General features: G+C 49.1%; 1 protein-coding gene across 1 annotated transcript; it reads left to right on the plus strand.

Annotated features, from left to right (window-relative positions):
- Window positions 1-184: 184 nt before the first annotated feature.
- On the plus strand, window positions 185-17983 carry gna11b (guanine nucleotide binding protein (G protein), alpha 11b (Gq class)). Its single transcript, XM_084482506.1, has 7 exons — window positions 185-1191; window positions 9566-9750; window positions 10677-10831; window positions 14319-14447; window positions 16271-16400; window positions 16520-16673; window positions 17371-17983. The coding sequence occupies exons 1-7, from the start codon at window positions 1056-1058 to the stop codon at window positions 17559-17561; spliced, it is 1080 nt and encodes a 359-aa protein (XP_084338632.1). The 5' UTR covers window positions 185-1055; the 3' UTR covers window positions 17562-17983.
- Window positions 17984-22147: the final 4164 nt, after the last annotated feature.

A 22147-nucleotide genomic window follows, 5' to 3' on the forward strand; every position in this document is an offset into this window, starting at 1 on the left:
ACCCAACATGACTTCCTCCGGAGTCCACCCTGAAGACCCTCCTCGACCATTTAATTGGTTTGTCGTAAATAGGTTTTCATTCAACCCCTTCACTCAAGGGTTCCAGCCCCAGCCATCATACGGTGCATCTTCTCTCCGAGGTGGTGAACTGGTGGTTTCACACTGAATGCTGTCCATGCCAAAGACTGCGAACAGGGAAATAGTGTTACAGGGTGATCAGGACCAAATAGATATCGAGCTGTCAAAATGATACGGATTGACATCGGCGGCTATCTGGATCACGATAGCACATAGGAGAGAAAGCAGCTGGCTCCACCACTGCAGTTGGACACTTTCTGCGAAGGCGTAGTTAAGAGCTAGTCGGCTAGCCGAGGAGGACTCTCGCCTTCCCCATCCAATTCGGCTATTTTATACTTAATCACATTATACAGACAAGTGGATACGGGACGTTTGGCGTGTTTTGATCTCGTTGTAACGCTGTAGCTATTCGGTAAGGGTACCGGGAGCCCGGCTAGTGTCGGTCGGAGAGGCTGTCGTTTAAAACACTGCAGATATCCGACAGATTCGCCCCGTTTTTTATGTCACGGCGCTGCAGTTTGTACCCATTTTTATAGACTGATTTGGACCTTTTTTAATTGATTGGGCCGAAAGACAAAGGTGGAGATACGACAGAAAGAAGCGACCAGGACCACAAGCCCCCCCCCCCCCCACCCCCCGTATAACATCTGCAGTGACCCGACGTTGGCTGTCTGAAGCGAACGAACGGGACGGAGCATCTTGAGGAAGAGGGCCCCGCCGACGACTCTCCACTCCCTCCCCCGTCCGAGGCTCTCCCGTGATTTACCGAGCGAACAACCGGGCCAAGGCGCACCCGCTCCCGGCCGGGGGGAACAACCTGACGGCGAGGCCCGACGCTCCCCTCCCCCAACCCGGCCGGCGGAACACCTCCTCGCCTCGGGACCGCAGCGAGGGCTTTCGGAGACCTCGGTGGCGGATATTGGAGCGTGGTGGTGGGGGTACCGTTCGGTCCTGTCTGCACCGGGCCGACCAGAGGGATGACCCTGGAGTCCATGATGGCGTGTTGCCTGAGCGAGGAGGCGAAGGAGTCGAAACGAATCAATGCCGAGATTGACAAGCAGCTCCGCCGAGACAAGCGCGACTCGAGGAGGGAGCTGAAGTTACTCCTACTCGGTACATGTCTCGCTAATCTCCTCTGTCACATTTCTCCCATTGAGCTGTCTTTTTTTATTTAATTTAAAAAAACGTCGTCGTCGTCGTACTCAGAAACTATCGTTTCATGGCCTTCTTGAGCAGGCTAGCCAGGGTGCTGCTAGTGGGGACTAGCTAGCTGGTGAGCTGGTTTCTGGGTGGCATGCTTTCCCCCTGGCTGGTCGTTCTAAGGGGACTTTTATATGCTTAATGGAAATAACAATCGCAAAAAAATGTGGCGCTGTGTATATTTGATTATGCATATTCGTGTGAAATCCAGTTTCACTCTGCATCCAAGTAACTGGGGCTGTCATGGTTGAACCAGCTGCTAACGAGCTAAACAGCTGGCTAGTCTGCATGATGTTGGCCGTCCGGTGGACCAGGAGCTCTGCGTGTGATCCGGATCAGATGGGGGAACTGGATCAGCGTTTGGGGGGTTGGTCTCGGCCTAAAGTGGCAGATAGAACGAGATGGGCACAATGGGGGAGAGAACCTGAAGCCATAGCATTGCAAGGCTGTGTGCTTTCATTATTGCGTTCACCTGATTGCATAACACTTGCACGATATTGTGGAGCTTTCTACACATAGTCGTGCTTCCAGTAGTTATACCTATCGATGCATAGTTGGTTATATTAACTTGTTGGTACACAACGTGTGTACAAATGCCTGCCATTTCGCTGGCGATAAAAAGCCAATATTTTCTACTGAGAGTACAATAAGTACGTCAGGTATTGTGTAGGTGTGTGGCTATTGAATAAGCAGACCTCTTATTGATCCGTATCTCAGCACGGCTACATTAGTGGCTTCCTCGCGTTCAAGTCTGCATGCATGTTTTGCGTGGCTGGCCAACTCCGTGTGACCCATTTCAGTCGTACCGAGTGAGTGAGGAGTGGACTCTTTCGCTGGCCATACCTTTTTTTTTTGTATTTATTTTTATTGAGGACATTTGGAATTATCTAGGTTGTCTCCTCTGTCTCAGTACGTTTGCTCCCATTTCTTTGCCCACCAAACGCAGTGTAGGTTATCTGACATGCGTGGCATACACTTTCATTCATTTCCCAGCTGACTCCTCTGCCAGAAGTAGGTCAGAACAGTTATACTGTCAATTAAATATATATATATATATATATATGCGCCTATAGCACTGTTCCCCCCCATTATCTGGTTTAATTGTGTACTTTCAGAATCATAAAGCAGTGCCATAAGGTTATATGTTCTATCCTATTCCTAAATTCCATTCCTTGTCAGTTATCTTGTAAAACATGAGGTAAAAGATCAGCTATTCCCATTTCCAGTGGAACTCAATTTCCTCAAACCCTTTCTTTACTATGCATTCACCAGCAATTTGCAACCAAGCACATATATTTTATGGTATAGGCTACTTGGATAATTAGGGGGGGGGGGTTACCAAAGCAACAACTTGCAAATCAGGGTCAGAGCGTAGCCTGCAATCTATATCGGAGCAACAAAAATATTAGGCTGAAGGACCTGGCAGCAGATGTCAGTGGTTCATTTTTGTAATTGGTATGTAGTACATGGGAGTCTGTGCTTTGCGTCAGACTGAGAAGAACTGCTGTACTCTAAGAAGGTGCAAGTGGTGTGATCAGCCATTCTGTGACGGCTGCATCCTAAGTGAGTTGAAGTCATCAATGGGGGCCTGGATAAGGACGTGTAAGGCAGGATTAGAGCAGGTTTTAATAGGCTTGGTTAAACACAGCTTCCGCTCAGACTTTAAGATGTCAGTGAGTCCTATTATCCTGCAGTAACACTCTGAGGTCAATCTCCCTCTGCTTGGGCTGGGAGGAGACCATCGAGTGATGGTTTGGTCACTCGATGGTCTTTTTATTCAGACTCAACAGGCCTAAGCCTGTTTATAAGCAATAATGGGTTTGTAGGAGGAAGTACTGTATTTGACCTATAGTAAAATCTAGAACTAGATAGAATTGTGGATCCTAAGTTTTCTCAAGTGACGGGGGCCAGAGGTCTCTAGCTGTGGTTCAGCCAACGTACTGAAGGATCCTTTTAGGAGAAGAACAAAAGGTTTTCTTCTTTTTTGGAGATATAATCACCTGGAAATATTGACTGGATGTAAACATAATGTATAGGGCTAATGGACATGTAAATGAAGTGATCATTTGTAGGCCCAACACGACTCGTTTCACTGCAGTTGATCAAGGCTGTTTTAATGCTTCAAACAGCGGCTCGCCAACCCAACACAACCTGGGTCTTCATTTAAAACCCTAGTTCTGTCTGGGATGTTAAACGATGTAGACAATGTATAAAGTGTGCAGAAATTGTATTTCCTGCACAGACCGGATTCCTGTTGACGACACCGCCGATGACTTGGCAAACACACGAGTGTCTCCCGACCAACTGCATTACCAACCATTAGCACAAGATATTAAATATCTCCTCTTGAACCGTTACTCAGGATTTCAGTCTGTAGAGCAGGACGATGCACTCATTCCAGCTATGCCACCAGACTTGAACCTGGAGGAAGCAACGCCTTGGCCTTGTGGATCATGGGGAGAGGTGGGGCAGGTAGGCCAAAGTTATTCTGGGTAACTTTGATAAGAATGACCCTCAGGAGGCCATCCTGAAGAAAGCCGAGTGACAGATAAAGTGCAACGCCGTACATGTCAGGAATAGGGTCATGCACGTGTCGTAGCTTGTTATTCCTTTTGATTTGGACAGTTAATTGATCGCCCCCCTCCAGGGACACGGCGTGATCTGTTGATTATGTTGTTATCCTCCACAATCAACCCAGTGTAATCAGGTTACTCCATCCAGCTGATACGGGCCGCGGCCCGTGGCCCGTGACACCTCTGGAGTTCTTTTAAAAATATGCGATCATCTTTGATTTCATATCTATTCTTGTGCTGCTCTTCCTGCAGCATGTCTGAGTTTTTTCATTGTAGTGTTAACACGCTGTGGCTGTTCAGTATGAATGCTGTGTAGAAACGTGTTCACCTGACTGACAAAACCAACACTGCTGCCGTCTCACTCCTGTTTCCCCCTGCACTACTCGTCCACAATCTTTTAACCTCAAGCATGCCATTGAGAATTGGTTATTCAGGCACCAAGGTACCGCAAACCCAGCAACTAGCATCGTTTGGTTGGTTCAATCTGTTAATAGGCCCTTAAGATCAAAAATATATAATACTACTGGTGTGTCTACGTGCAACTTGTGAGAGAAATGACTGAATGAAAGAGCTATGTTGTGGCAGTGGTCTGGGGCTGGGAGGCCTTATCGGGCCATGAGGCTGGGCCACTGCTCCCAGCCGTCTGCCTGTACTTGGTCAAAACACGGGGGCTCTGGCCTTGGCTGCGTTGTGTAAATGAACTGCTGGAGCGGACAGTAAAGTGAGCAGGGAGGGCAAAGTGCTCTGACAGAGATGGACGCCGTCCAACCTGTCACTCTACCCACCGACACTCCCTAGTTTGGTTTACTTTTGTGACCTCCCTAGATGCTCGCTCGTACCGGCAATTGGTAGGGAAAATCGTTTTTGGACCATTCGGCGATTGGTTTGGACGATGGCCTTGCTTCATTGACCAATCAGTGTTTGACAAGAGCTGTCGTCACCTCAGCCTTTGATTCAATAAGTACTTCTTGCGGAAATGTAACTTTGGGTGCATGTAGGGGGAGGGGGGGGGGGAAGGACTCAAAACGTTCCCTTGTGCAGCCGGAGGCCTGAGACTGTTTACGGAAGGCGTTGTCGAGGTACAATGTCTTTGGCACGCGGTCGCTCTCTGTATTTTACGGACGGAACCCATTTGCTGTGACAAATAGTCATCTTATGTATGACGAAGACAAAAGCACGGTTACCAGCATGTCACCAGCTAGTTTGTCAAACAAAATCAAATGCAACCGTTCCCCTACATTATAGGTTACCTGTAATAAAAAAGAGTTTGTGGTGAAGATGGAAGAAGGAAGCTAGTTTAGGATACAGTTGATGTTGGATTTGAGAGAAATTGGAACAGAAAATGAAAAGGGGGGGAGTAGATATTTGTGTCTTTTGCTTTTCGTGTGAATGAAGCTTTCCAACAGGGATTTCAGTTTACACCAGTCTACATGGTGTGGATTAATTTTTTAATTTAATTTTTACTGTTTATTTACTGGCTGAGGTGGTGTTCGCCAATTACTCTGTTAAACATCTCCACCACCACCAGCACCATAATTTGTAGAAACAAATTTACGAAAGAAAGTAAAACCAGTTTGGAGCTTATGTGCCCTCAGACTTCAGCCGTTGGGTGACCGAGGCTAGCTTGGGGCCGTGACTCGTACCCCGCCTCCACGCCCCCGGGAAGCTCAGACCCTCACCTCAGACTTTAGCTAGCTAGGGGCCGTCACTCCTACCCTGGCTCCCTGCCCCCAGGAAGCTGAGACCCCCTCCTCAGATTTAAGCTAGCTATCACACACACCCCCAGGAAGCTCAGACCCACACCAGACTTCGACTGCGGTGCCTTCTGGCATCCTTCTGCTACTAGCACAGTGGCTCTAGGCCATTTTCTTTCCATTTGTCATCACTTTTATGATACCTTATCTTTGAGAGCTTGTGACTCTGAATGATAATATCACTCGGAGATTCAAGCCTCGACAGACAGAAGTGTACATAGTGATCCACTGTGACCGCTGATTTTAAAGTACACGAGTCAACCTCCAAAAATAATGGTGTTCTCGTCAAGCTAAAGCTGTTTCCGCTGCCCTGCGCTAGCTGCTCACGAAGAAGAGACTGCAGTCAGTTCTCTGTCCAGTTGGACATCATGCCAGTATTACATCAACCATTTCCCCCACTCCCACTCACCCACAGCACTCAGCGCACTGACTAACGGACAAAGCCGTCCTAAGGTGGTCAAACTGTGGTGTGTGTGTGTGTGTGTGTGTGTGTGTGTGTGTGTGTGTGTGTGTGTGTGTGTGTGTGTGTGTGTGTGTGTGTGTGTGTGTGTGTGTGTGTGTGTGTGTGTGTGTGTGTGTGTGTGTGTGTGTGTGTGTGTGTGTGTGTGCGCAATTTGCTGCTCTCGCACACCCACACACGGCCAGCTCGGCAGAGATGAAGGCAGACTGTAGCGGGAGAAGGAGCGTTTTGCCCAGATACAGGCGGCAGCCAACACTGTGGAAAGCTGTTAGCGGAAGGCAGAATGGAGAGGGAGAAGTGGACTGGTGGGGGTGTGTGTGTGTTGGGGGGGCGGTCACTGTGGTGAAGGCCTCGTGTAGAAGGATGTAGGACCAGACCAGTGTTCATGGTATCTTCATGGTAGTGGTCTTGGTATCTTCATGGTAGTGGTCTTGGTATCTTCATGGTAGTGGTCTTGGTATCTTCATGGTAGTGGTCTTGGTATCTTCATGGTAGTGGTCTTCGTATCTTCATGGTAGTGGTCTTGGTATCTTCATGGTAGTGGTCTTGGTATCTTTATGGTAGTGGTCTTGGTATCTTCATGGTAGTGGTCTTGGTATCGTCTAGTATCTTCATGGTAGTGGTCTTGGTATCTTCATGGTAGTGGTATTGGTATCTTCATGGTAGTGGTCTTGGTATCTTCATGGTATTTTCCATATGTAGACGGATGTGGTGTTGTACCAGAGCTGTGGTCATGGTATCCTCAAAATATTATTATCACTATTTTTGGCTCCAGTTAAATCTTCTGTTTTTGGGGTTGAATTGATGGACTTGAGTCATGTTAATTACAAAGCTTGGGACGCTCCCCTTGACTAGTGTGGCTGTGTGGGGGTTAACCGTGCCTTCTGACCAGTCTGGTGGGCATGGTTAGCATCCGCCAAACCGATCCACAATCCCACACCAGGAATGAGGCCGGTTATCACAGTGAACATTTGCATAGCAATAACGTGGTGAGCATTTGCATCACGTTTTAGACATCATGATGCAAAATAACTCCACCACACACACACGCACGCACGCACGCACGCACACACGAGTTGAATGCATTACTCAAGTCTTGCGTTTAAGGATTATAACAAAAAGTGCCATGATTGGAACATTGCTGGTCAGTCATCCTGCTGAGGTTCTATTGTATTGTATGTTACATTGTTGTACGTTGCATTGTTTTCTGTACGTTGCATTGTTTTGCGCGGTCATTTTAAATGCCAGATGGCGTAGTGAGGGAGGCGGCTCTGTGCGTTGCAGTCGGTTCAGAACATGTGTGCTGGTGTCACTTCTGGCTGCTTCACCGTTGACCCCGTCGGCTCCACTCTATTCCAAGGAGCTGTCCAGGCTCCCCTCGGAGCGCCGGGGGGCCGTGCGGCCTGTGTGGCGCCCCCCCCGCTGTGGTATTGTCGGGGTGCTGGGCTGGGTGCAGGGGGCCGCCATAGTAAGCCTTCCTCCTCCTCCTCCTCACACTCCAGGTCTCCTTCGCTGGCTGCCAGCTGGAGAGGAAAGCGTTACCCGGTCCAAGTAGCATGCAAGCTATTAAAAGGTGGCCTCCTTTTTCTAGGTCGTCGCTGCTAAAATAAAGAGAGGAGAAAAAAAAAATAGAGAGGGAAGAGAATGGATGGATTCTAGTTATGGATCTCCAAAGGGGGGGGGGTGTGTGTGTGTGTGTGTGTGTGTGTGTGTGTGTGTGTGTGTGTGTGTGTGTGTGTGTGGTTTGTAGTGCGGGCAGGGCATGAGGGTGGAGGACATGGAGTAGTTGTGGTTTGAGTTGATGAATGGGGAGGCAGGGACAGAGACGTGTTGTCTTTGGAGGGAGGAGGAGGGACAGTAGAAAGGGGTGGGGAGAGGGGGGGGGGGAGGCAGATCTTGTGACGGGGGTCACGAGAAATAAATCAAACGTTTAAGCCTGAGGGAGATCTCCTTGCTCCCCTCAGCTCAGCCAGTCTGCAGCCCCCCCCCACCCCCCATCGCCACCGCAGCTAGGACACCGCCTTCTCGGCCCCAGCACAAAGAATGGCTCCGCTCTGCCCCCTGAGCTGCCCCCCCCCCCCCCCAAGCTCAGAACCCCCCCAGCTCAGAACCCCCCCACCACGGCCCGTGAACAGCCAGTAGCCGGTAGTAAGCATCGCTCAGGAGCCCCCAGAGAAGCTGATCCGTGCGGGGTGCTGGGCTCCGTTTTGTTCCATTTGTTCTCCTTTGCCCTTCAGTCTCGTCCCGGGGGGGGGGCGGGGCAGGGGCGAGCGTTGGGCATTAAGTGGTGGGGCCCCGTCCCGGGACGGCTCTCAGCTCCTATGTTTTGGATTTACTATATCGGACGTCCGTTTGAATACAGACTGTCTCTAGTGTCTTTTGGTTGTGGCACCACCACCACCTCGTCTCTGAGGAGGTATATTTACCTTCCGACTCGGAGAGCAGGGAGAACCAGGATGTAGCGCGGTAAAAATAAGGACAACAAAAAAAAAAAACACAGATATGAACAAACTGAGGGAGTCAGAGGATGGGGTTGCTATGGTAACAAAAATATGGCCGCTCTTCAAAACCTTGAATGTAGGTGGTGTATGTGCATGTGTCCCCTCGTCTCTCCCTCTCAGCTCTACAGATACTATGGATCTCTGTTGGGTCCCATTTTTATCTTGTCCCGACTGGAGGAGATTAATGCGCTTTAGTACGAGTTTATAACGACCTGAAATATGAGCAGCCTAATTGAAAAAGACTTGCAAGCAGAACTGGCCAAATGATGGATGCTGCTCCAGCTAGGATCACATTTTGGCTGCTCTTGCTTTTCATTAGCTCATCCGTCATGAATCACATCCTGAGCTGGTGGCCATCCTCATTATCCTCATCATCGGTGTGGCTATCTGACATTACGTTTCCTCCCATGCATTTCAATGCGATCGCAACCATTTTCTTAGCCTCTTCCTCTAGGCCTACACATCCCCATCACATGTCCAAGAGGCTGGGGGGGGCTTGTGGAGACGAGTGTGAGGGACAACTGTTGACGTCTGACGTCTATTATTCTGTTTGCCCGCTTGGTATTGGACCCTAATAAACTATCTAGATGGACTTTTAGCTGAGTTGAATACTTAAAGAAAAATGATCACCCACTTGAATGCTTGCTTGTAGATGGATAGTTTACAGTGGTGCGTTTGGGGATTTATTCTGCAATTACTGCCTTTACAACCCTTTGACTGTCGGTCACTTTCCTCAATGTGTCATCTTTGTGGTATTAGCCAAGTGTTGGCATAGTGGTCACTAAACAAATACTGGATCATATTTAGTTATATTCAAATCAATGAGTCCTTCGACCAGTTTGGCTATACTGTGGTTTGGGGAGGAGATCTAGATCCACTTCAATGGGAAGGTTTAGGAGGGAGGGCCGGTCCTCAGCCTGACCAGTGGTCTGGGACCCTGAGGTACTGTTAGAGGGGTAGGTCCAGTACTAACCAGCGTTCTGTCCCCTGACCGCGCAGGCACTGGCGAGAGCGGTAAGAGCACCTTCATCAAGCAGATGCGGATCATCCACGGGGCGGGCTACACGGACGAGGACAAGAGGGGCTTCATCCGGCTGGTCTACCAGAACATCTTCACGTCCATGCAGTCCATGATCCGAGCCACAGAGACCCTGAAGATCCCCTACAAATACGAGCAGAACCGGGTGAGCAGGGGGAAGGGGGGGGGGACCGCCGTTTGGTCGTGCGACGCGACGCAGTCTGTGTTTTATTAATCCCAAGACGGGACTTCTGGTTGCATGCATGAAGTAAAGGGCTGATTATGGTTCCACGTTCACGCAACGCAACGGCCACGCAGACGCTTTTGACGCAGTCGTGAGCCTTCATGGTTCTGCGTCGGGTTTTAGTGAGCGGACAAATCACAGGCCTTTGCGGCTGCGTCGCCTCAACAGAGTTTTTGGGAGGCGCACGTCAGGCCCTTGCGGTGGACGCAAGGAGGGTCCGCAAGGACGTAAGGGGTCCGTAACATTCACCCATTCATGCACACATTCACACCCCGACGGTGGAGTCGAACCACCAACCTTGCGGTTACCAGCCGACCCGCTCTACCTCCTAAGCTAACTCCCCGTGAACGTGGGACCATAATCAGCCCGTTAGACGACAGGGCTAGGTCTCATCACAAAAGTGAAGACAAATCGATGTGCATGCGCCCTCAGGGTTTCCCGCAGAAAATGTGCTGGTTAGGGTGGTGGGGTTTGCCGTCAGACAGTTGCCCTGCGGCCTGATCTATACACAGATAGTGAATGAAGTTTCGATTATTTTATACTTTTGTATAATATCGACTATTTAAATAAACCTTTTTTTTTTTTTTTTTTTTTGACGTAATTAAGGCGGCAGGCGTGTGTTGCTTTAAAGTGGTTTAAAGCTGTAAAGTGCTGTGGGAAACCCTGACCCTGTATCCCAGACCCACCCTCTTGCTCTGTGGCTCCCCGTCAGTGTGGGGGGGGGGGATTCTAACCTGCCCCGCCCTTACCTCGTGGCTCTGGACGGTTCTTCGTATCATTCTTACTGATGTGTTCTCCCCCCCCCCCCCCCCCCCCCCCCCCCGATGGGATCTCCTCCCCCTCCTCAGTCCAACGCCGGGCTGGTGAAGGAGGTAGACATTGAGAAGATCAACGGCTTTGACCAGCCCTACGTCGTGGCCATCAAGACCCTGTGGGCCGACCCCGGCATCCTGGAGGCCTACGACCGCCGCCGAGAGTACCAGCTCTCCGACTCCACCAAATAGTAGGTCCCGTGGGGGTGTGGGGGTGTGTGTCCGTCCAAATATACGACACAAATGTTAATTGTTTATGAATAAACGTACCGCATGCATGTAGACATTTGCAAACATTTTGTGTGCGTGTCATGTTTTGGGATTATTAGTGTGTGGAAGTAATCGAAATAATAATGCGTTATTATGAGTATCGCCCATAAAAACAAATATGTGTGTGTGTGTGGGTGTGGGTGTGTTATATTTGTAATGTTGTCCACATTCTGCCAAACCTTCTGGATGTCCTCTGTATAGCGCGGGGTGCTAAGCAGGTATGTTCTTATAGCACAGCTGCCTTATTCAGCCTTGAGTGACATGAGCTGCTTTCACATATGACCTCCGTCTTTTCTCCGCATTTGTGGAGCAGGAGGTTCGACCGTGAGGGTCATTCACACTTATTCACACTTGATGCCCGATATACGGAGATCGGTGTCAGTAGAATCTCCGGCTGCTTAAGGGGGGCGGGCTTGCAAGGGGCGGCATATGACGTAGGGTCGCAAGAGGTGGGATCGGGTTTGTTTTGGTTTGACCGCAGACAGCACGCAGGCAAAACGGGCATATCTCATCGAGATCATGTTAAATGTTGCTGCAGCGATGCATATATTCCGTTGCATCCACAACATCCGCATCGATCAATGAAAGATTGGAGCATGAGTTACAGACAAATAGAAGAAACGACAAACAAGAAAAGCGTCATGAACGACTGCGTTACCGGAGGAAGAGAGCGTCTTTTTTGGCTTCATTTCACATCTAACAAACACTGGGACAAATGTAGTTGATTTCTGTGTTTAACTGAGAAAACAGGGGGTGGAAGGACGGGACCCTATAATGTTCAGCTAACTGTTGTCAATAATAATTGTTACGAGAGTAGCACATGTGTGTGTGTGTGAGTGGATGAGCGAGGAGAGCGAGCGGTAGCGTGTCAGTTTAGTGAGGTAATAAACGAGTCCGGTTGTGTCTGTGCAAACGTGTAGGCCCTACTGTAAAGTTAGTGAAACTAAGAATAAAGTACACAGCCTGTCAATAATCGTGGCCGCTTCATTCCGACCATATTCAAACCTATAAGCAGACCCACTGCCGGTCAAAGTGAAGGGTGTTACTCCCGAGAGAATCAACGGAGCGGAACGTCACTTCTGTGCTCCTCGACTATGGTCTGGGAGCCGACAGCAGGAAAGGTGTAACATAATAATAAAAATATTTTTTAAACCATTCAGCGAACAAAAGGCAATAGGCTGATTATCGATTAGGGTGCGGGTGCCACTCAATGACATGCAAACGTAGACCGAAGCGTCATCAACACGCCCACTCAACTGGTGTGAAATGCCGACATCCTACTGCTCATTCACATATAAGGTAATCAGCATTTCCTCCGGTGAACATACTACCTCGGGGGTAGTATTTTTATATATCAGGAGGTCCAACGTCAGGATATATCATTCACATATACGGCACCTCTGTAGAATAGACGGAGAACAGACGGATGCACGTCCGTATGTGAAAGCAGCTATAGAAGGAACTTAACGGGGCTGCAGGTACGATCTGAGAGTTAACCAGAGATCGCAGACAAGAGCAACACATGTGAAACTATAGGAGCCAGATGAGTATCCATCCCTTCTCTGCGTCCTCCTCCGGTCGTTCCTCACACAAGGAGCCGTGTAGCGCTGACATCTCTCTGCAGCCTTTAGATCGTACTGCCACTTTAAAGGGGTAGTTCAGGATTTTGGACATCGGGTCTCATTTCCAAGCGAGCCAGTGTGTTATTTATCATTGGAGACCGTTTTCAACACTTTTCATTCAGTCCTTTTAGTTGCAGAAATCGCTGGTGCTAGGCTAGCGCAAGTCGAGGGGAACTGCTAGCCTGCCAATAAAAACAGTTTTACCCACTCCAGAGGCAAACCAATTATAATGCCAGACTATCAATGTAAATGTCTGTGTTGATAGAATAGTATTTGAAATAAACTTACCCTTGCATCGCATTGCATTTAATTTATAATCCCTGTAGTTGGAAGCAAGCTATGGCAGCGGCGGACTGATATTACCTGGAGTGCGCTTCTCTGTTTACCTTCTGCTGTAGTGAATTGGTTGCTACACCGGAGCAAAGTAAAATTCTGCCACTGCTGAGAAAGTAGTCCCCCAAAATGTAATGTGATCATTGCGATACAAGGATAGTTTTATTTCTAATATTATTCTATCAACACAGACATTTACATCGATAGTCGGGCATTATAATTGGTTTGCATTGGGTGTACTGCAGTCCCCCTCGACTTGTGCTAGCCTAGCACCAGCGATTTCTGCAACTAGAAGGACTGAATGAAAAGTGTTGAACAGTCTCCAATGATGTATAACACACTGGCTCACTTGGAAATGAGACCCGATGTCCAAAATCCTGAACTACCTCCTTAAGGTCTGGTGCAGGTTTCCCAGTCTGAATCAGGGTCTGCAGTCGCTCTGCTGTACGGAGCCCACGGGGGACACCTGGGGCACCTACACCACTGAACAGGGGCACCGGACGTTCAGAGAGGGAGCGCGAGGGACCACCAGCCCTGACCCCGGCGGAGGTCACGCCCTTTGACCCTTCCGGCCCTTTATAGACTCCACAGAGTGAGGGCCGACACCCGGTCATTTAACCCTGCTGATCCTCTGAAGTACGACCCTGTTTGCCCCCGCCCCTCCCGACCGCAGCGTCTGCGTCCCACCAGAGGGAGAGGATTCAAGTATCAACCCATGGGGAAAGGTGGACGTGGTTAGGGTCTTTTCTTCAAGCTCGATGAGATCTCCTTCCCTTAGTGGCCCAGTGTCCCCTAGAGTAGCTGTACTGTAGTGTGTGGCTAACGCAGGCCCCTCAGAGTAGCTGTACTGTGGCTAGTGGCTAACGCAGGCCCCTCAGAGTAGCTGTACTGTGGCTAGTGGCTAACGCAGGTCCCTCAGAGTAGCTGTACTGTGGCTAGTGGCTAACGCAGGTCCCTCAGAGTAGCTGTACTGTGGCTAGTGGCTAACGCAGGCCCCTCAGAGTAGCTGTACTGTAGTGTGTGGCTAACGCAGGCCCCTCAGAGTAGCTGTACTGTGGCTAGTGGCTAACGCAGGCCCCTCAGAGTAGCTGTACTGTAGTGTGTGGCTAACGCAGGCCCCTCAGAGTAGCTGTACTGTGGCTAGTGGCTAACGCAGGTCCCTCAGAGTAGCTGTACTGTGGCTAGTGGCTAACGCAGGTCCCTCTGGCAGCTCAAAACCATTCCTCGATTCTAGCCAAGGTGTGTGTCTGTGTATGTGTGTGTGTGCGGCAGTGACACTGACACTAACGCACCTCCCGGATTTCATCCTTTTGGTTTCTCCTCAACGTACTTCTCTAGAGGACTGATCCATGCCTCTTTGATTGGCAGGGCGCCGACGGGAGGTGGCCTTGGTTTCCTATTATGCTTCGTATAACTGTTGTCCCTGTCGTTTTCTCCCTCGTCTCCGCTGTAGCTATCTGACCGACCTGGACCGCATCGCGGACCCCAGCTACCTTCCCACCCAGCAGGATGTGCTCCGGGTGCGAATCCCCACCACAGGGATCATCGAGTACCCCTTCGACCTGCAGAGCATCATCTTCAGGTAGAGACCCCCCCCCCCCCCACCACCACACACACACCACAACCACCTCCCCCCCCCCTCATCCTGGCTCTGCCCAGGCATCATCACAGCGGAGTGGGAGTGTGGCGGTGTGGACATTGTTCCTTTTTCTTTAATACCATTTATTTACCGGTCGTTCGACTTTGACACACAGTGTGTGTGTGTGTGTGTGTGTGTGTGTGTGTGTGTGTGTGTGTGTGTGTGTGCACGCCTATGCACACACCCCTTCTCTCGTGAGCCCACAGTCCTACATTTCTGGGCCCCCGTCTCTTTAAATGGGTCACCCGCGCCCCTCCCCTCCTCTCCTCTCCTCCCCTCGCCGGCTGGCAGTTGAAACGAGGTCGCCCTCTCCATGGTGGTGGAGTGTGTTATTTTTGGCCCCGGGTCCTGGAGGGCCCCAATTGGCCCCCGGGGTCCCAGTGGACTGCAGTGCTCTGGGCCACCACCAGGGGGAGGGTGGGACTCTGGGCCAGGGAGAGAACTGAATGCCAGTCCACCCGTCCCATCGCACCAGGGATCCGGCGAGGAGACGGGGTTCAAGGGGCGGGGCTCTTGGTTCAAGGGGAGGGGCGGGGCCCCGGGTTGGAGGGGCGGGGCGGCTGCATACAGGTTGGCAGGAAACAGAGACGGGTTGGGCCGCGCAGAACGTTGATCAACCAGTCCCTCTCTAGAAGGATGTAGTGTCAGATCCACCTCCCGGAGCTCAGTGCGTTCCATAGAAAGAGAGATATGCTAATCTATAAATGTTGAAACTATTTGCAACATGCCTCCTAATGACCTCGGATACATGGGCAAGGTAATTAGTGAGTAATTAATAGTGGGTGAGGGTGGACCTTGGTACTGTGGGTCAAAGGTCAACACGGCCGGCTTGGCGGTTTGGGTTCACTGTGGAATGTCAAAAAGAAATCGACGTGTCTGAAATTCGGTATTCTAGGGGCTACAAAACGTAGCTTCTGCCAGTGGGCATGAGTCGTATTACTCATGTCTGAGCGGCAGAGAGGCACTCATACAGGCCAATCAATGACCGTAAATATACAACTAATCACCCTAACCGATGCTAGATCCGAGATCTGTCCTAGGGCGCGTCGTACCTCGGTGGCGGTCGTAGCTCGTCCATTACGTGTCACCTGTCCGTTCCTACCTCCTCCGCCTTCTTTCCGTTACAAAGTACCGTTTCCGGGCGCTGCTGGTTTGTCTTTCGTTTGCGTGCGTGCGTCTAACCACATCACTGCTGGATAACAGAGGCCCAAGTGCTCATTTCTGTCGTCTGTCTGTGTTGAATCCATCCGTCATGATGAATTTGTCCCAACTGTCTTTTTATTGTTCTTTCTTTTTTTTTGTGGCCAATCAGAGAAGTCCTTCTCACCTGGCCAGAACCTTGTTTTCCCCAACGTTGGGTCAGGATATATAAAGCGGCCCCCGGTTCTGCATTTGGTCGGTCCCCGTGTGATTGTAAAAATAATCTTCCAGGGGCCCCTGGTCCCTGGATAAGAGCGTTTTAATTAGGGTCACGGAGCCAGCGTGTCTTAATGAACCCCCTAGGATCCTCAGCGCGAGGCACCCTCTATCTAACCCCTGCGGGGGTGGAGTTATAGAGTCATGGATATAACGCTACAGAAGCAGCTGTTTTTTTTTCTCTTTATAAACATCTTGCTTGATGGGTTCAGCCCTGGTGCTGTCAGAAGGTGTTGGGTTTTATATTGAGGTAACTTTATAAAAACAAAGATAGGAACTGTTTAGCTGAAACCCCCCAAAAAAAAAATCAGAATTCTCATTGATGTCTCTCTGGACCCCCCCCCTCCCAGGATGGTGGACGTGGGGGGTCAGAGGTCAGAGAGGAGGAAGTGGATCCACTGCTTCGAGAACGTCACTTCCATCATGTTCCTGGTGGCGCTGAGCGAGTACGACCAGGTGCTGGTGGAGTCGGACAACGAGGTATGTACACACACACACACATACACATACATGACAACACACATATATAGTACATACACACACACACACACACCAACCTTCTGTGCACATGGACAACATCCTCTCCCCCCTCCTTCCAGAACCGTATGGAGGAGAGCAAGGCACTGTTCAGGACCATCATCACCTACCCCTGGTTCCAGAACTCCTCCGTCATCCTGTTCCTCAACAAGAAGGACCTTCTAGAAGAGAAGATCGCCTACTCTCACCTGGTGGACTACTTCCCAGAGTTTGACGGTGAGAGCTTCTCCGGGGGGGGGGGGGGGGGTGGGTTTATACGCAGGGAGAGGAGGGGAAGCTCCCTGGGATTCAAACCCATAATGCTGGCTCATTGGGGAGATGGCCGCCCCCTGATGGTGGTAGAGCAGGTTCTCAGGAATGGAGTGCCTACGACACGCACGATTTCCATGAAGTGGGAGGCTGGGAGGAGGTTGGAGATCAGTCTGTTTGCTCCTTGTTATTAGGATATTTTTCACCTCCCCAAATTGGGATTGATTCAGGCACATAACTTCCTGGTGTAATCCCTTTAGATCAGAGGAGTTTTATCTCAATAAGGCTCTATATATAAGTTTCCCAACGGGAAGAAGCTACTCAGCCAAATGTTGAGCTAATGACATTGGATCCAGCCTGTTGCCGGCTATCGTGAAATGATATTGAGTTTGTGAACCTGTGAGCATTAATCAAAGTCATAATCGATGTCCATTCTGTCCAGTCTCATTTTCTACACGTGAAGATAATAAGCTCCACCTCCTGGTTCGGGGGTTAGAGGTTAGGGGTTAGAGGTCAGGGTTAGGTCCTCGAGGTGGGAGCTCCTAGTCCTGCCTGGTCTCGCTGCTCGCCGGGAGGGGAAAAAAAAAAACAACCCATGGCCCTCCATTTTCTTTTGCACTTTTGCCGAACGTCTGGCTGCGCTGCTCACTGTCTCCCCCCGCAGGCCCCCAGCGGGACGGGCAGGCGGCCCGCGAGTTCATCCTGAAGATGTTCGTGGACCTGAACCCCGACAGCGACAAGATCATCTACTCCCACTTCACGTGTGCCACGGACACGGAGAACATCCGCTTCGTGTTCGCCGCCGTGAAGGACACCATCCTGCAGCTCAACCTGAAGGAGTACAACCTGGTCTGACCGGGGCCTCCGCCGCCCGACGGCCCCTCCCCCGCGCTCCTCCTCCTCCTCCTCCTAGACCCCCCCCTCCCCCCACCACCCACCCCAATCCACCCCTTTGCACAAAGGCACACTTCTCGTGCGGTTTGACTCCCACATGCATCGACTGACACTACTACTACTACTACTACTATACTACTACTACTACTACTACTACACCCACGTACGCACCCACTCACACACGCATATGCCAAGAGAATGTGTTGGCTCTTTGTGGCGTGCCGGTGGGGTCACGACCCCTACGACGCAGCCCCCCCCGTAACCCCCCCCCCCCTCCTCCCACCATGTCCCACCGACCCCTGCTTTAGTTTGGCCGAAGCTCGTCCGCTCCACCTTTTCTTGGCAGCTTGTTGCGTGGGAGTCCCTCCCTCCTCAGTCCCCCGCTTCCTCCACAGATCCTGGTTCCTGTGTTCTGGTCGGGTGGGGGTCGTCCGTCCGTCCGTCTGTCCCCCCCCCCCCCCCCCCCCCCCCCTTCATCCAAGCAAGCACGGTGCAGTGACTATGGCAGGGGTTTTGGTATGTGTGTGTGTGTGTGTGTCTGTGTGCGTGTGTGTGAGCGTATCAAGTCGTGATTTCGCGTGAGCGGCGCAGACTTTTTTGAGGAGCTGTGTTTATTTTTTTTTTTTGTGGGGTGGGGGGGGGGGGGGGCGTTCGACAGTTAGGGCCCGGAGCCTCGAAGAGGTGCACCCCCAAGAGGTCCAGACCGCCACACTGGTCCCCGGTTGGAGCCTGGCCAGACCCCCACCAAGGGGGGGGGGGGGCCACCAATGACAGTACATACGGCAGAGAGATGCACCTAGTAACACCCACAGTGAGAAGCGGAGGGGAGGGGGGGGGGGCAGCACTACTTTGGACAGGATATGGTGCTGCACACAGGAAGTGAGGGGGCGGGGCTTAGATTCCCTCTCCACTTTGCATCGATGAATGTACAATCCCGTGTGTGATTCACAATCGCAAAAAAAATAATTAGAGATATATATATATACTATTAAATATTAAATATTGCATACGTAAACATTCTAGGATTTAAAAAGAAGCACGAGAGAAAAAGTAAATTGAGAACTGTTTCATTGCCGAGATTGTTTTTTGTTTTTTAATGATAGTTTGGTAAGTCTACTTCTATTTAACAGAATAAACGCTAATTTGAAGGTTTGTAAGAATAACGGGGAAGAAAATGTTAGAAAACTGTTTAAAAATGTGTAAAACAAAAATCTCAAAAACAAGTGAACCCAGAAATGTACTTGATCTAAGTATCCTTTTTCAAATGGATGTTAATTTTTTTCCATGGTTAAGTGAATCACATGACTTCCTTCTCCCTGCGCGGTTTTGTGTATCGATTCAGAGACATTCTGTATCTTACCATGTGACCGTCACGCTAGTTGGCTATTGGTTCAGCACCATCCTCACACACGCATCAAACCACAAGCAGTGAAGACGTTTTCTTCATCGGGGGGGGGGTTCAATTGCAGTACAAACGCATAAAAGCCTGAGGGTGAAGACGAGTGGCTAATGTTCTCATGACATCACAGCCTCTTCGGTCGGCCGTCCAATCAGATCAACACCTTGACACTGGGATCCATTATATCAACTACAGGACTTTCTGTTTACTTTGCGTTTGTTTTTGTTTTTTTTACTGTATAGTCACTTTGTTTATAGAATGACTGCTTGCGGTGGCGTGGTAAGTTTAGGGCAGTTATAGCCCGTGTTTTGACACATACTCAGAAGTCGGCAAACATTCTCTTATGTGTATATTTCTGTTTGTAAATACGTATACACAGAAACACTCCTGTATAAATAGAAAAAAAGGCTTGAGGTACACCCATCTTTGGCAACAGAAAAAAAGACAACAAAAATACTTTTTTTTTTTTTTTTTAATCAGCGTACTTAAAAAAAAAAAAACTATATTTGATCTTTGGTAGTATTGATACTGTGATTGTTTTTTTTGTTAATTTCTCTCACGTGATTATAGGCTTACTCACAGCGTTGTGCCAAGTTGTGTTTTAAAAACCCAATCACTAGAGCAGGGAACAGAAGTCTGAAGGGTTCCAAAGTGCTAGAAGTGGTCTAGAAGGAGTGGAACAGAGTTGTACACTACCACACATGGCTCCTCCACACTAAACACCGCCTTCAGCGGGACAGATGCTTCTCAAAATGGTGACGATATGATTTTTTTACTTGCTTAGGTCAAGTTTTTTTATTATTTTTTTTATTTATCTAATTTATGGACCATGTTTTTGACGGTGTTTGATAATTGGACTGATCTTGAAGTTCACCTATAACATGATGGAGCCTACTTGAGTCTAAACTGCTGTAAAAATGACAAACAAAAAGAAAATCTGGTGTAGGATGAACTTTTTTTTTTCTGCTTTCTATTAAGACTTTACCTTTTTTGTTTTGTCATTTCCTTCTCGCCGGCCATCTCCATCCATGAGGAACCTGTATAGTTTCTATAGCCGTACTCGCCGTCATCCATTTTGTTAAAAAAAGACAGTAAACGTGTATTCTCTCTTGGTTTATAGATACGCTGTATGCATACATAGAAAAATGTACAGTATGAAAGTAGGTGGACTTTTTATTCAGTGGTGACGACCCACGCGGTCAATGCTTGCTATTTTGGAATTTAACACACAAATGTTTCCGTTGTTGGTTTTGCATTGTTAATTTTAAACCGTTTTTTGACGCTTGCTTTGATGGTGACAGTGATGTGCGGAACTACCTTTTCTTTGGGCGGGGGGGGGGGGTGGAGGGGGGGCGGGGGCTTTTGACCTTTTTGTACAAGCGATTTTATCCTTCATTCTCATTAAGGGCTATCACAGTGCATCAGGCAGACAGGGAGGAGGACCTCAGTGAAGCCAGCTCCAGGTCCCTCCACTACTGCAAAGTCAATACATGGAGTCAACCACCTTGTTGGACGGAATGTAGGCAGGGGGGTGGGGGCCTTACAGACACAAGGCTGTGTACAGATAGGATCACCACTAGGTATAGTGTCAAATATATATAAATATATATATTTGTGGGGTTTTTTTGGGCTAATTTGTGAATCAATCAAACTCGCTCTCTGAAATCCCCCTCTCCGCTTCATTCACTCGACTCCCTGTTGACCTGGAGGTCCCACTTCAGGCAACGTCCAAACACTAATGCAACGAAAATAACAAAGTATTGATCTATAATCGTGTTGCAACCACGTCCTGCCAGCATGGTTGGATGAAAGCCTGGCCTATGGCAGCACACGGCCCGTTATGCTAGTATTAACACAAACTACAAACTTGTATGGAGAGTCCCGAGTAATTCAGTCGTTTTACAATAGTATAAAGATTTACCAAGTGAAGTCCTGATGGACGTACCTGGTTGGGCGTGGTCCGAGGCTGACTGAGTGGTGTTGGAGCGTCCTCTGGTGCACGTGTCTTTATAACACATCTCTTCTCTCGGGTAGAAGTCTGGAAAGAGGCTAAGGCAGTATTGTGGTTCTCCCTCTTTTGGTTCATCAGTGGTCTTCCCCCCACCTCCCTCCCCTCCTTTGATCGCTGGCCAGAGAATGGACTGAAGGGTCCAGTTTGTGTATTTCGTTTTCCCTTCACTGCGGAACAATCTCTTTTGTTGCCTTTCAGAAGGTCGTAGAAGGCTGATGGTCCGTTCCCTGGAAGCAGGGCGCCGTCAGTCCTCCTGGGCGACTGGTACTCTGGTCGGGACCATGGACGCACTCCACTCCGCTTTGGGGAAAAAAAACTAGTGCATGCAGAGAAGTGGAGTGCTTATTAACAAGTAAATCTTCACCACCACCCTGTTCACCCCTTTCTTCTCTCTCCTATGACAACATGACCAGAACACTACTGTTTGTAGGACCACTCCATTATTGTTATTGTTTTTTTTGTTTCTTTATTTGAACGACTAATGAAACCCAATGGTCAAATGTGTCATGGTGTATGATTTTTCTATTTTCATTTTTCTTTTATTTTGTATGTAATTCAAATGTAAATGATGTATTATAATGAGTGTGCCAACCCCACTCTCTCTCTCCAGAGCCAGGCTCTCTCCAAGTGCCAACGCTGTGGTCATTATCAAAGGGCCCTCAACTAAGACGGTCTCCCTTTAAAACACACACACACACACACACACACACACACACACACACACACACACACACACACACACACACACACACACACACACACACACCAGAGACTAAAGGAAAAATTGATTAAGTACACACAAAATACTTTATTCTGTATTTAAGATTGGTGATTTAAACGATAATCTGCTGTTTTTTTAAGAAACTGTAATTATAATTGCATGTACTGTTTGTTTTGTGTTGGAAGTGAGGGCTTGGATGTATTCATTAATTCAGGGCCCTCAGAAAAAAAGGGTTGAATCAGTTGGTTATCAATTATTGATTTACATTACTCTTGCCATATTTCTTTGGTTGATTATTATTATTTTTTTTATGTTTCATGTTTTTGTTTCAACCACTGTTGCCTGATCCTCATAGAAACATTGAACATGACTTAAGATCATTGCCGCCTTCTAAGAGAGAGACATAACGAAACGGT

This window comes from Micromesistius poutassou (assembly GCF_964030765.1).
Source record: "Micromesistius poutassou genome assembly, chromosome: 17".
Lineage (NCBI taxonomy): Eukaryota > Metazoa > Chordata > Actinopteri > Gadiformes > Gadidae > Micromesistius > Micromesistius poutassou.